Raw genomic sequence first — 16,423 nt, forward strand, 5'->3', positions numbered from 1 at the left:
AAAAATGTTGCCTGACTTCCTCCTTTAACCTTTACTTTCCATTTACGCTAATCTTAATCTTGTCCTGTACTTCTGGTAATTTTAGCCAGTGAGTATAACTCATCTCAGATTTGAGGTTCTGGGATTTCCTCAGCCTGATAAACTGATTTTATTCTGATTTTTTAAAAAAAAGGTGTTAAATGAATGCATTTCTAGTTTGCATTATGACGCAGAAGCTATTGTGTTATCTGTGGTACGTTTATAGCAATAGTTGTATTATATTTGACTTTAAATAACATTTCAGTAGCAGATATGGACTGTGAGGATCAAGAGCAATTTAACTTTTCTGCCAACCAAACATTTCATTTGTACATTTTGTACAAAAAAAAATGAATGTTAAAGCTGCCTGTTTGATCTTCAGGAACATAAGTGATGTAACATTCTTTGTATGCTGAAAATGGGCTCTGTCAAACAATACTATCAGACCTGACCATGCTGGGAGCCTTTGTATGTATACAGCAGCAGGGCAAGGGGGAGGTATGAAAAGTGTTTGTTGAGCAGTAGAATTCTCTTCACTTGTGGATGATTTTTTGTGTTTTCATTAAACTCCAACCTGTCTCCCTATATTAGGATTTAGCACAATGTTTCTATTGCGTTAATGTAAAATTAATCACTTCCTGTGTGCAACAGCTACAACTAACCCCATTTATAACCAGGCAATGGTTATCATCACCCTGATTTGCCCATTGAAACCAGTAGGTAAAACACTATTACGTTGATGTGCACATCTGTGGACATTAGTGTAGTAATTGTGTTTCAGAAACTTGAGCTCACATGTATCTGTGGTTTGCAAAAACATACAATGGCAACATATGATCCTGGCTACTGGGCCTGTGCTGAGATATGGATACTGGAGATGTCTGAAGCCACAGCAAATCCTCTGTAGGGTACAAAATACCACACAGTAAGAGTACTGAAATAGAACAACCACTAAACACACATTTCAGTGTTGAGTTTTCCGCGGGTTGGTTTTAGGTGCCAACAAACACACTGGATATTAATGAATCTAACAAAACAATTTGAGAGTTTGTCAGCCTTCCAGAAGCAGTATGAAGAGATTCATTATTTTACAGTTGCCCTGAGAGAAATGGAGCGTGTGTGTGATGTAGAGACAGTCTGAACATCTGTGACATGAGTCAGATGCTAAGAGAGTCGTGCATACGCTGTTGAGTGCATTCTCCTCTTCTATCCTCCATTCATTTTTTACCACACTTGCCAGTGAGCTCAGCCGCTCACAGTAATTATCTCCGTGCATGGAAGCTAGAGTGTGTGTGTGTGTGTGTGTGTGTGTGTGTGGGCGATGCATTAGGCATTTCTGATGCTTAGGTGTAAAAAATCCCATTAGAGTGAGCAGGACGGCAGATCAATACCTTACGGGATCTACAGTGATGGTGTGCGTGCGTGTGTGTGTGGGAGCGGGAGAGAGAGAGAGAGAGAGAGAGAGACAGAGAGACAGAGTAAGCGCTTTAACACCTCTCAGAGGTGGATTAGAGCGCGACAGAATGGAGACACTGTCAGAGAGGGTTAATGTCAGAGAGAACGAAAGAGGGAGAGAGGAAAGTGTGGAGGGAGTGGGTTGGAAGGACAGAAAAAGAAACAACAGATGGAAAAAAAGTAAAGCAGAAGGATGAAAGGAGAGAAAGACATGTCAGTCCTGATGACAATGTGTCGTACTCGTCCCCGGTGATTTGGGATGGGGTGAGAGATGGAGGAAAAGAAAAGCAGATAAAGGAGGGGGGGGCTGGAAGTGCTCCCATGTTAAAACACTCAACACATATGGTACAGCCATCCATGTATGATGCACGTCTGATTGGATTTCATTCTATTACAACTATAAAGATTATATATGATGGCATGTTCAGTGAAGGCTGATTAGAGCTCATGGTGGGCGGGGCAAAAACTCTTATGGGCAGTAAAAAATGATGTAGGACAAAAGAAGGCGAAGAAGTTGGTAGAACAGGTTAAACTATATAAAGATGATCTTGATTAATAAATGTGCATATTGTTGAAACAATGTTCACATGACTTAAAGCCTCAGAGTGTGTATGAGGTCAGTGTACAGCTGTTCTATTACTTCCCCTTCACATATTGGACGTTGCAGTGGGCCCAGCAGACTGACAGAGCAATGGCAGCCCTGGCAGGATGCCTGTCTCAGATTGAGGTCATGGGAGTGAAAAGGGTGGCACCACAACAACGGTGACGCTTGCTCAGCCTCACACTGGGACAAACCACTGCTCTGTAACACTGAAGTGTGTGTACATGTGTGTAAGTGAGTGAGTGAGTGAGTGAGCATCATGCATTGACATGGCCCTGTGCTCCAGCAGCTGGTACACACACACACACACACACACACACAGAGATGACATATCATGTTCCTACTGTGTCCCAACTTGCAACACACAAATCTATATTCATCGATAGAATTATAATGGCTTTACATAATTATCATATGACTGGGAAAAAAAGTGACATAGTCACACACACCAACACACTGTCGCTAATAAACCCACACACATGCAGACATACACCACAGTGGGCAGGCATGTAGGGTGAACGCGTGACAGATGCCCGACACATTGGTGTCCGTTCAGTCACTATAAAGAGCAGCTGCTCAGTCTTCACTGCCCTCTGGCACTGACTGTGCACACACACACACGCGGAAGCACACACACATGCTCTTGCTGTATAACACTAATGCTGGAGGACATTCCATCTTTGGCAGATTATAAGTGCACCAATGCAAAAACACACAGATAAACACACACAAAAAGAGATAGAGGGAGGGGGGGAGAGAGAGAGGGAGGGAGGGAGGGAGAGAGAGAGAGAGAGAGAGAGAGAGAGAGATACCACTCGCTCAAAAAACTTGATCAGCGCTCAGCTCAACCATATCAATCCATGTCACACCCTGATCTCTCCGAGTCACGCGCACACTTCCTATAAATCCCTGCATGTGGTTATACCATTCCCTGAAGTCCCCAAAGCCCAGCACACACACTTGCTAACACACTTCCAGAGGTCTTAAAAGTACAAAATGGGGGGGGGGGAAATAAAGAAAACACAGGGGAAGGAAAAACTGAGGAAGAAATGGTTAAGATGAGTTTGACACACCAGGTTTTTCCAACATGGTTTCCCCCAGTGGTGAAGCAATTTCACTATTAATGTGACTGACAAGAGCATAAAAAGGAGGCTCACATAAGTATCTGACGTGCAGGTTTCAAATAGTTTGGATCAAACTTTTATTGAAAGATAAGAGTGGAAGTTTATTGCGAAATATAGATCTTATAATTGCAGGACACAGCCGACAGACGCACTTAACAGTGTCATTTTAGAAGCAGCGGCGGGTGGACTATGGTATTTTTAATAAAAAAAAGAAAAAAAAAGAAAAGCAGTGTGTAAGCAGCAGAAACGTCTCCAAATAAAGTAAATTCAGTAAACTCTCTGATGTTCCGCTGAGTTCCAGAGCAATGTCAGTTTTTTGGCTTTTGAGGCCTCCAGACTCTGTTCTTCTCTGACTCCCATAGAGACATCGATCTGTCTGGAATATGTATCTCAGACCACTAAAAGATATTCCAGGAACATTCCAGGAAAACCACGTTTAAATGTGTCACTCGTCCTCAGACTGCTTCCTGTGCCTTTCAGATCTGAATGCAGATCACTTTTCTTGCTGATAACAGCTCAGTGGTTCCCTGTGCCTGATTGCTGGTGATGACAAAAAACGGAAAACAAAAAGAGGACCAAACAGTGACTGTGGAGATCTGCTGTTATGTCCTGTCACCAGCCAACGGGTCACCAAACACACCCTGAGGCAACGCACAGGATGGGTGGAGGGGCCGAGTGGCAGCAAGGTGACAAAGGTGCCTATTGATGAAAATAACATCAGGAGAGGAGGAATGGGAGGGTGAAGCGAGGGGGTCACGGGAAATGAGGGTATTTGTCTTTAAGGAAGAGATCAGATGGCCGGGCATCTTTCTGGCCTGCACAATCACTGTTGTCAGTGTGGCCACTATAGCACAAAAATACAAGGGCTCTTTATGAGAGCAGGAGGTAATTGTGGGGTATAGGTTACTGCGGTATGTGTGTATTAGAAAAAGAAAGAGGGACAGAATACCACAGCACAGGTGCCCAGTCTTTTTAATGGCTGCTCAGGTATGAAGGGGAGGAGAGAAGAGGGAGGGAAAGATGGCAGGCTAAGTGTGTGTGAGTTTGTGTGTGACTTAGGGAGGGAGCAGGTACAAAGCCTCTCTCCTCATCTTTTTTATTCAGTCGTGCATAACCTCCTCTTTCTTTCTTTCTTTCTTTCTGCTGCAGAGCCTCTGTGAGAAGGGTGAGACGAGGGGAAAGCCCCTTCTCGCCTCAGGGTGGTGCTGATGATGGTGGTGGGTCAGTGGAACAAGGAGGCACTGTGTGGCTGATGCTAACAGGTGCATTCATGCATACACACAGTCACATTAAGAAAGGCTGAAGTGTTTATTTAAGATTAAAACTACACTCTCCATATTAAAAATACTCGTCGTACGTTGTTAATGTTTACTCACAGCCCATGGTTTTCAATCCTTTTACTCTGGTAGAAAAACTTATTTTGATAAGTTGCCCTCATAAATCAGCTGATCTTTCTCGATTAGGTTTCAGTATTTTTAATTTTCTAGTCAAAGAATATATTGCATAGCTCCCTGGAATTAGGAAAAAAATCAATATACACTACACGCATTTACAGTTTTATTGACATGCTCAAAAGTTAAAGTTTCAACATTTAAGCATGGCATTGCATTGTAACTAAAGCTGCAACTAACAATTATTTTCCTAATCAATTAATCTATCGATTATTTACATGATTAACTGAGTAATCATTTGGTCCATAAGAAGATCCATCAGAAAACGTTAAAAAATGTTGATCAGTGTTCGTTCTCAAATGTCTAGTTTTGTCCACAAACCAAAATGATTCACTTTGTTATCTGGAGCAAATAAATAAAGAATATATTCACATTTAAGAAGCTGAAACGATCAGAAATCTTGTTTGAATAATGAAAAAAGCTTTAAACTGATTAATCGACTATCAAACTAGCGGTCGATTAATTTAGTAATATATTAATAATCAATTGCAACACTCATCAATGTCACAATTGGTGCAAGCAAATTGAGCAAGAGGCAGGCTTTACAACCTCTAACCTCTGCTTTAATAGGCCTTCCCTTCTCTTCATCCATAAGGCAAGAGCTTGATGTCTGCATGATTTAACGTTAACGTTGTCATTATTTACATTTGATCAAATGCTTGTGCAAGCAGCCCTTTTCCACAGGAACACCAAACCCTTTCAGCCCCTGGCTATAGGCTTTATGTGATCTTAACCCTAAGACTATCAGGAAACAAAAAGTCAGTTTTAAAATGTGAAGTGAACGTCACATGGAAAAGGTGAACACTCCCTGTTTTGCAAATCAAATGTGTCAAGAAGACACGTGTTCTCAGTGGACACCACAGTCAAGACTCTATTCCTCCAAACGACGACCAATGAAGGAACAAGTGTGTGAAGAAACAAATCTATCACACACTAATGAAAACGATGTGAATCATATGCTCTCGTCTCCAGATCTCAACTCAACTCAAGTCGACATCCTCTACAATGATCCTTGGTATTGTTATCACGACCATCGACAGCTTTCCAATGGTTTGGGCAGACAGGAATAGATCGGAGAGCGGAAAGAAACAGAGGCGGTGGGTTTTCTACATTTATGAACAACAGATGGTGCCACCCTGGTCACGTTACTGTAAAGAAACAGTTCTGCAGTCCAGACATTGAACTGCTAGCCATGAGGCTACGTCTATATCCATACCACACACTCAGGGGATTCTGATCCTCGTTCTGATTCTGATCAAAATTCAATCCTGTCTTTACTCCAGCATTTCTCTTATTTACCACAGACAGACGCTAGTCAGCATTTCACTGCACGTCGAAGTGAAAATTTGAGCCTATGAACGTGAAAAGAATAAATCTATCTGGGTGCGGCCAAGCACCGTCTTTCAGTTCAGAGTTTGGCAGCGTACAAGGACAGAGTCAATTCTTACTTCTCCTCAATCTTCTCAATCTTGTTAGCAAGGATTTTGCTCGCAGCTTCTCATTTTCAGTCAGCACCAGTTAGAATTTATGAACTGGTGTCAGCTGTCACTAATTAACAAAACACTAATTCCAGAAGGAAATGTACTCTCTGTAAACTGGCATGACAAAGATCAACTTTATCACAACACTGTACTCTGCGACTGAAGTGTTTCTATGGTTACAAGTAACAAACTGAGCATATCTTTTTTCGTCTGGAGCAGTCATTCCCAGAGACTGGAATGCTGGGTCACAAGAGATTAATTAATGGGTCGTCAAATATATTTGTAGAATTTTCCCAGCCTTTTGTTAAAGACATAAACGTATGCAACGTATACAGTCAACGTATACAGTCAACGTATACAGTCAGAAACGACTGTAGCTCTTGTCACAAGATAAAAAAAGGGAAACATTGTAGAGAATCATGCCACAATAATATGTAGGAGGATCTGCAGTGTTTGTATCAACAGACACGTAGAAAACAAAGTGTTTATCACATATTTAAAGGACCAGTCTGTAGGATTTAGTGGCATCTCAGGGTAAAGTTACATATTGAAACAAGTCAATGCCATTTGCATTATGGTCTGAGTGTATGTGAGAAACTACAGTGGCCTTCACAAGAAAGGCACTCCCTATAGAGCCTTTTGATTCGCCCATTCTAGGCTTCTGTACAAATATGGCAATATAATATGGCACCATATTATATTGCAGAATTAAAAATAATAATACAAATAATAAATCTACTTTTTTAAAAAGTTATGTTAAGGCAACACAAACACAAATTGTGTGTTTGTTTTTTCAGGTATAAATGTTGCTTTAGCCAACAAATATGTAAAGGTTACTGATCCTTGGATCAGACCTAAGCAGAGACTTGATTTGCACTGGGATCAAGGCCAAAAAGACCTTGCACGGAACAGGCAAGGAACAGCTTACCTATAGAGCTGACGCCCCCTCGGGCTGAGGTTGACTGCTGCAGTCCCTTTTCTGCATGTTTACAACTCTCTTCCCCTTTTATATTCATCCATCCTGTCAAACTAAAGGCTAAAAACAATGTCACAAATTATAAATATATATATATATATATATTTTTTTTTTTTTTTTTTTTTTAAATAACTTTAATGAAAAGCGGAGTCCCTCCAGAATAGTTCCAAAGATGTGATGAAGCTGCTGAAGCTGTGCTGGAGGTTTGTTACAGAACACCGGCACAAAGAGTGAAACACACACACATTGACACTGGGGACAGAGGAGGTAACTGAGCTGTGATAATGTGAGGTGGATGTGGCTAATGGATGATAGCTGCTGATCCCACACTGATTAACTCCCTGCTTCAGAGGACACTGTTTATAGACACACATTATATTATAAGTGCACACTTTCAGTAGGAACAAACACGGATCAACAAAAGGCTTCGAAATAACATATAAAATAAAAATTCAGATGGAAATTGCGTTTCATGGTCAATGCTTCTTAAACCAGAATAATAGATGCGAGTCACTCTCAAGTGTTTTCAGTGTGTTGTGACAAAACCAGCTCCCTCGTCGTCCTGCCTGCTCTGCTCTGCCGCCAGCTACCACGCTATCAGTGAATCAACGGCACTGATAAATCACGATAAATCACACACACACACGCATATGGATGGAGGCAAACGGCGAGGCAAAGATGTGGCAACAAAAACAGGGACGGGCACGCGCGCGCACACACATACACACACAGAGTGAAGACGACAACAACAAACCAGCTGACACTACAGAGATTGTTATTTCCTGTTTGGGAGCAGGGTGGCTTTCTTTACAGAGTCAAAACACAACTGCAGTTAGTGTGGAGGGGGACAGGGAGGTTATCAGTGAACACACACACACACACACACACACACACACACATGCACACAGGTAAGATTCTTTCATTCAGTGCTCAGGTGTTATCTCTCTTTCAGGTCTGCCTCCTTTTCTTTCTTTCTTGATATGACCTCCTGGGCCATCACATGCTACTGTGTAGTCTAGCTGATGTTGCTGCTACACACAAACACACACACTTACTGATTTACTCTACATACAACACTGAAAGGCATGTAAGGGGGTATTGATAAGTGCTTCACATTGATCCTGTGTATTGGAGATGGTGGAAAATGAGACAGCAATGTTAGTCCCCTGTATACAGTCAATTATGCTGAGTCAAGAAAGTACAAGTGTGTGTGTGTGTGTGTGTGTCAGGCAGACGGTGTCCCATCACCTCAGGGAAGGCAGAGATAAGCAGAGTGTATGGGCTGAGATAAGATGGGAGCAGACAGTGGGGAGACTGGCTGACTGTAAGTGAGTCACATTAGAGAGAACTGCAGCTTTATGGCCTTGCTGGGCCCGAGGACACTTTTATTCTAATAAAAATGGCTGGAAAACATGTGCCTGTCTCAGGCTTTCATGGCACACTATAAATACACTATATATATATATATATATAGACGGTACAACTACAGAGGTTTGTCTACAGTGGGAAGTAGATCTGCATCTCACACACATGAAACTTCCAACTTGAGCAATAAATGAGCATGAATCATGACACATGAACTTTGCTTTAGCCTATATGAGTTCTGTTTTTTATAAAGATAACTTACATGATATGTACTGTCTGGAAGTGGAAGCGTGGCATCACTGTTATCACTTATCATTGATATTTTCCCAATACATTTGAAAAATACAACAGTTTAAGCAACTCTTATAGCTGCAGAAGGCCAGGATCACGAGTAAAGTTTATGGATTGTTGACTTCTGATCAACAGGTTGTCATCGCTCTATTCTATTACTCTTTGCCAATATTGACACTTGTTTAACTGCATTAATTGTCTGATGTCTTTTTAAATCTTTCCCTATTTTTTTTTTTCTTTTTCTTTGAAGAATAGGAAGTTGTTGTAGATGCTGGTACAGAGTAGATGCAATAGAACAGTAGGTGTGTCCACTCTCTCTGAACTGCATTGTGATTTTACAGTAAGTACAGCCAGAGTTTATAAAATATAAAGACAACTGTGATATGATAAGGAGTGCAACAGCAGATTCAAGATGACACAAATAAAAGGAATGAATCATGTACTTAAAATCTGTTCAAATTGCAGTCACAATTTTAGGAAAAAATAAAACACATTAGCCTTAATTGTACGCAAAATGGAAGTCTTGTAATATAGTATATAGCATTGTTTTACATTCCTGTTTTATAGCGCCACATAACTCGTGTTTTTTGGTAGCGAAGCAAAAGAGTTAGTGTTATCTGAACAAAATTAAAATACTTTAAAGACGTGGCAACTGCAGAGACACATGCCAGTGCACAATTTTGACAATATCAGTGGCATTTCTGATGCATTATCTGAGCACACCTAAAATGACATGGTTGACATGATTACATTCATTTTAAGACATTAAATGTGCCGCTTTGTCACATTCATCATCTAAACAAAAAAAAAAAGAAGAAAAACAAGTCACATTGGTAAGTTTTGCGACATACAGGCTTTTTCTTCAGAGAGTGAGACAAAGGTGATGTGTGTGATAAGAGGCGGCGCCATGGCAGTGGCAGGACACAACACTGAACCCTCCCTTTGCGCTCGCGAGCACCCACACACAAACTGATAAGCATCACCTTCATCCCTGGACCAGGCTCTGTCCTTCTGTCTCAATCTCTGCTCTGAAGCAGTGAGTGAAGAGACTGAGCACACAGAGGACACGATACGTGGGGAGGACGGACGGAGGTGCAGGAGGGGAGAAAACAAAGGGCAAAGGCTCAGCCACAGGGGGTGTAATAGTGTAACAGGTGAGACTGAGAGCAAACATGTCTTTAGCGACTTCTTTATGACCAAACTGAGCATTTCTGAAGACATGGCTCATTTAAAGCTGTCACTAATGTCACAACTTACAAAAGGTTTTAAAAGATTCAAAACACTGAACGTGTTCCAAAGATGACAAACAAAGACAATGCATTCTTTAAAGAATGAATGCATGCGTGGAAATGTTTACCTTTGCATGAATTAAAGGGAAAGGAAATAAAATCAGTGTTTGTGATGGAATATGGAGTCGTGAAAATGCCATGAAAATCTAAAATTATTAGGAAACTATTACTGTTTTTTTTTGTTTTTTAAACACAAATATTATTTAATTTACTTCCATGTATCTGCCTGCTGCCTTGACACATCACACACCATATAAATGAGCAGATATAACATTTATTTTCCATTTTCTTTTTGAAATAAAATCATTAATTCATCACTTAAAGACAGTAAATAAATTAATTAAACAAATTAATAAATGAAATTCCATGCATGTTGTTGTTTAATTTTGGATTATTAATGCAACATAAATTCAGATTTACAGGTTTTAACTTTTATTTTGCTGATTATGATTAAAATGTATTCAGCTATTCATGTGACATACTCTGGACTTCATAAATGAGTCGTTAAACACCAAACTGTTATGGAAAAGACAAACTTTAAATAAAAAAATTTAATAAAATAATTAGTTATGAATGAATGAATTATAAATGCACTGGATACATTTGGTGAGGCTTATTTATTATTTATTACTTATTTAAACTTTCTATACCTAGGATGTCAAATCTCTTTTACAAATGCAATCTGTAAATATGTGGATTATTAAAATGAATTGAAATTGAAAAACAAAATAAAGTGTGGCAAACAAATCGAGGTCAAACCTTATCTACATCCATCTGTTTACAAATGCGTAAGGTGCCAAGTGGAATGTGTTTGGGGACAAAAGGACAATGGCGAACGAGGAAAAGACACTATCAACACATCCAAGTATTTGTGACACACCTTCTTTGACACAAGCAGCAAATATGTCCTGACACCTGAGTGCAAAGAGTGGGAGTGTCGCTCTGTCAGCGCGAGCGCAGATCAGATGAGTGACTTGTGTCACAAGACACAGCCGATAATGACACAGACGCCACCAACACTGCTTTATCTCTTTCATCACGAAACAAAGACAAACAGATATAATGTCACGCGGAAAGTGTCAAATCCCTCACCTGCATTATACAAACACTTGATGAGAGACATGGAAAAGCATTACGATGCTTTAAAAGACAGATTTTAAGGGGGAATCCACTCATCTGTGTGATTGGATTAAGTTAGCGACTATTGCAATGAATTATTCAATAAAAAAGAAAGACGCAAGAGTAGCACGAAGGAGGTTTATTCCCCCTTTAAAATATTATTTTCTTTGTTAAAATGTTACCCTGTGTACTTAACGTGCAATGTCAAGAAAGATCAACAACAACATCAATAACAATAAAAACACTTGTTTTTACACTAACACTTAGAAGGCTAGGATCAAGGTAAGGTACAGAGTATGTAAAAACATGTAACTATAACTATATGTTACAGGCTCATATTTGTCATCGCAAAAAGACCAAAACAAAATATTAACTATCGTGTGAAAATTAAACAAAACAGCTGACAAAACCTTTACTAAAACAGGGTAAAATCAGGTCAAATTTGACCTAATCCTGCAAACTAAGGTAGGTAGCTAAGTGTTCTGACGATGTGAGTCAGTGTGTACTGCTGATAAGAAAACACATGGACACCTGCGACCTGAGTGATAAAGATCCTCTTGTATAAAAAAAAAATCCGGAGAACAGTTTAATAAATGTGGAATAAATGAATCATACTTTATTTTCTACTTCTACGTGAATATTATTTCTTTATGAAGTACTTTTAGATGAAAGTTGAATATTAAAGCTGCTGACAGTGACATCCTTTAGTTTTAAAGCTCTATATTCTGATCACTAACACTGATGAAGAGAGTTCTGATAGTAAATCTAGGAGAAACGTATCCGGTATCCCACAATACTGTGTCCAATAAGGAGCCAGAACTCCACAAAGAGGCAGTCCTGCCTGCTTGTGAGGTCAGGCTGCCGCCTTCACCAAACATGTGACATGAAATTAAGCCAAATGATAGCAGATTTAGGGTATATTTTTGCAAAAAAAGCTGTGTGCAAATTAGCACACACTCTAAACAGTGTATCCTGTGGTAGTAAAATAGCAGCATGCATGTAAATATATTAATATGAACTTGTTTTGACCAATAGAGTCAAAAATACCTTTCATTTTTGAATAATATACAATGACTAATAATGCCACACACAACTACACGGTTGCACACCAGCCTCTCAGCAGGGAAAATATCTGTATCGACATCAATCACTGACTTATTATGTTATTGTGCATGATATTTGATTAACATGTTGATGGATATTAACGTGTCTGAGACTTGACAATATCAAACCAATCACATAGACGCCACCACAAACAATTCACTCAGACGGTCCAGACTGATATGAGATATGAAATAAAACGTCACTCAACCAACAACTGAAGATGACAATAGGTTGTTTTTTTTATGAACTGTTCAGAAATGTTATATAAGATGATATAAAAGAAAAGAGAAAGTTGAGGTTTGCAGAGTAAACCGTTAAAGTTTCCTACCTGATCCTGCATCCATGATGTTCGAATGTCCTCTGCGATCAGCTACCAGCCCTGATGATCCAGGCATGCTGACCGGCTCTGAACGAACCGGCTGGATCCTATACACACGAACATGAATGTAAATTATGACAAAAATACTAACAACGGTAGAGCAAACGGTAAAGGCAGGTGTACACAACCTTCATCATCATTGTTGCAATAGTAAACATACAGCAGACTGTATGTAAATCTAATGTATTTAAATTCAGTAAACATGGTTATGTTTAGGAAAATGAAGGTGTCTGGGCTTAAAATGACACTACACATGTGGTTATGGCCATCCACAAAGAGTCTTCGTGGATTACTGTATGCTACTTCACCTGAATTCTTTAAGACATCTGCTAGGTTTCATGTAAGTATGTGGATCTGAACAAGTTGCTACCCAGACAACCTGTAGGCTTGTTTTGTTGTATCTTGTGAGGCCAAAAACAAGTATTATATATAATGAAAACACGAGTGCTATCAACCTACATCATTCTACATCAAAATGCAGCCTTTATAAGCACAGACTTTTACTTTTGGTTGCGTAGTTACAAGTACCTGAGGCTGTGTAGGTCTAAATCATCTGTGTCAAAGTCCAACAGAGGTTGTGGGACATCAGTGGGTCCCTGGGACTGAAGCACTGAAGAAGAGGAGGAGATGACTGTTGTCTGTCCTGAAGGGTGAATGGTCTTAAACTGAAACTGGGGGCCCATCCACAGCCGCCGGTGTGGCCCTGTGTGGGTCACAATCTCCACCTGAGAATATAAAAAGGTATATTGTTTGTAAGCATAGACAATAAATCTGTCAGAATGTCTTGGTGTATGTGGATTTTGTGAGCATCCAAAAACCTAAAATAGTGTCATTTAAAGCCCAAGTAGGCAAGATTGGAAGAAAAATAGTTGTGACTGTTCTTTCGACTGCAGCTCTCCATGGTGTGCTCCTCTTTCCACATGAGCATGGACACATGAACACTCTTTGAACATGTCAATGCTGACACATATGAACTGCATTTCTCATTCAACTATTTTAGATGATTTTCTTATTTCAGTTCTCTGCAGCATAGGCAGTTGTTGCTGATGATGGAGAAGTGATCTGTCCATTGAAGGGACATGCTGTGAATGCAGAGTAGTTTGAGACAAAGTAGATTGGACAAAGTCTCCTGTGCTGGGACAAATTAAGCAAAGCCAGTAAAATTGTAGGTGTAACTTAATCATGGCCAAGTTCCATTTAGCTTCCTAAGTGTTGGGGTGTATGCTGGTTCACTGTCACACTATCCTACTCTATATGAACTGAACAGAACCATCAATAATGTGATCAGTAACACCTGTGTGTTTACTGCTGAGCAATGAAAAAATGGCTGCTGTGCAAAGTGTCCATTATAGATCACTGACACACACAAATATGCCTTCTGTACCTCACACACAATGCATATTATGAGGTCACTTGTAGTGACATGATGTCAAGTACAGCCAACATTATCAGCAATCATATTCTAGAGCTTGTTAACGTCAAAAGACCAACCAACCAAACGCATGCAAAACACGGCAGAAATGGTGGTGGCTACACCCTATTCAGTTACATGTCCTCCAGCTAAAAGCTTCATCTGCTCGTGCACCACTCACACTCTGACAATGATGTTATATCTTGTGATGGTCGTGTGTGCGTTGGGAGTGCTGTTGGAATGATGGGAAGCCTTCCCGGAGGGTTAATACAAGTGTGACACTAGCAACAGTATGGAAGCAAAGATGAGGTGAGGTCTACTGGGGAAATAAGATAGTGCTGGCATGGCAGGCACTCTGTGGGTGCTTGAGCTGAGTGGCACTAATGTTGACTAAAAGTAGTAGAGGAGAGGGCTATGGAGTAGGTGACATAAACATTGGACTGTAACTGCCTCCTCTGTTCTTCATCTCCACTCTCACTTGAATTTGCTGGCCAATCATCCCCTGCCTTGGACTCATACTTTTCGTTGCACTCCCACGCTAACTCTGACTTTTCAACTCCCTGCAGCACTTAACACGTCTCTGGATGTCTCTCTGTTCACATTTCATTATCTTTACCCTGCACACGTGTGTCTCTCACCTCAGCCCAGCTCTCAGCTCACAGTCTCAGTCCACTCTGGCTACCAGGTGCCAACATCTCACTCAGGAGTGAGATGTTGGCACTTCTTATTCTCCCATGTGCACGTTCACATTTATGAACACACGTGTTCAACAATCAACATAACAGATATACAACTTCTAGCCATCAGTATTATATTGTATGCTTTTCTTTATGTTGGAAATGTATTCACAAGTAAAATTAGTAACTTGTCTCTCCATGATTTAAAAAAGTAACACATCTATGCACACAAGGTCCAGTTATTCATACCACATGTCAGGACAAAACTCAAGCCATGAAACTTAAGGAACTCTTTGTGGACTTCCACAATAAATGCACAGCTCTGGACAAGTTTAGTATTTCTTCAGATTTGTAATTCATATGTAAAAATGTCATATTTTTACATTGTTACACTGTTGCTATATTTTGATTCAAATCTGTGTGAGAATATTTTGGCTGTTCCTTGAACTTTAAAGGGAATTTTGAGTTGTGTTTTTTTTTGTTTATGGTTAGGATTAGAATTGGGTTTAGATGAGGTTATGTAATAGGCTAGGGAATGCATTATGTCTATGAGTGTCCTCAATAAGTACAATTTGTGTATGTTTTTTTGTTAGTTAACACCGTTAATGTCCCACCCAGCTGCCAGGATGCGTCTTTGCTGCTGCAGGATGGAAGGTCCAGATGTTACAGTCCAGTGTGACAACCCCACATCTGCCTCCCTTTTCCCATCTCATCAAGAAAGAGCCAGTCTCATGTTGCCTCAGATTTGCTTTCACGGCCGAGATTATGTTACCCTCTGTGCACTGGGTACTGAGCTGGACTGATCACCAAAACAGTTGTTTGCTGCCTCAAAAAAACACATCAAACTTATACATTTCAAAGCGAGTGTGAGCTCATTTCTTATACTGATCCTTATTTGGGGACATTTGTTGTTACACTGATAGACACAGTCTGCAACAAGCTTTATCATATGTACTACAATCACTGCTTTGTAGTTGTATATCTCTGCCAAACAGTCAAGTTATACTTTACATCCATCTCGTCTGTCACAACTACAATTCTTTAAAGGTTTCACTGCAGGTAGCTACAACATCTACAGCATGGATGCATCATATACAGTATAATATTCTGCTATGAAGAGAAGATCTATTTTAAAGTGATTAGTGTAACTGCATCAGTATTTAACCAAATGTAAAATATGGGCTCAATTAAAATGGTTTTGCAAAAAAGGTCAAAGTGGCACACTGTAAATAGCAGATGAGTCTGTTTGTTTTTATTGCCTCAGTGGAGCAATATCTATAAGGAGGAGGTTGTCAGATCATTTAATGACTTGAGAATATAATTTGATTTACTTGCCTCTTCACGTTTCCTGTACCTGCAGTTTAGATCTTCCATGAGTGCTTATGGTGAACCCTACACCCATGAGCCTCATGTCATATTAGAAGTGGGTGTTCAGATGAGTTACTCAGCCTCCTCACTGTTCATCAGGTGTGGAAAAGAGATTGTGACTCTTGCAAAAGTGAGATGGATTGTTTTACTGTTTAGGAAAATCTGAAATGTTTATTGAAAACTCACGATAATAAATATATTTACTTCAATTGTATACATAGACTTTACCTCACCTCAAGATGAACGTGAAACCTCATGGAACACTAAACCTGATGCTGGATACTTTGCGGAATATAAGTTTTATTTGCAGGAGA

The 16,423-nt window shown here is 39.9% G+C and overlaps 1 protein-coding gene across 3 annotated transcripts in view; it reads right to left on the reverse strand.

The window, feature by feature from the left end:
• Positions 1 to 16,423, reverse strand: part of bcas3 (BCAS3 microtubule associated cell migration factor) — a 317,149-nt gene that overhangs the window by 187,689 nt on the left and 113,037 nt on the right. For all 3 annotated transcript variants that reach the window (XM_058633221.1, XM_058633220.1, XM_058633222.1), the window contains 2 exons: positions 13,182 to 13,378; positions 12,603 to 12,700 (listed from right to left, as the gene is read on the reverse strand). In XM_058633221.1, the coding sequence (XP_058489204.1) occupies positions 12,603 to 12,700; positions 13,182 to 13,378 (295 nt within the window). The remainder of the gene's footprint in view (positions 1 to 12,602; positions 12,701 to 13,181; positions 13,379 to 16,423) is intronic.

The sequence above is a fragment of the Solea solea genome, chromosome 7 (genome assembly GCF_958295425.1).
Source record: "Solea solea chromosome 7, fSolSol10.1, whole genome shotgun sequence".
Lineage (NCBI taxonomy): Eukaryota > Metazoa > Chordata > Actinopteri > Pleuronectiformes > Soleidae > Solea > Solea solea.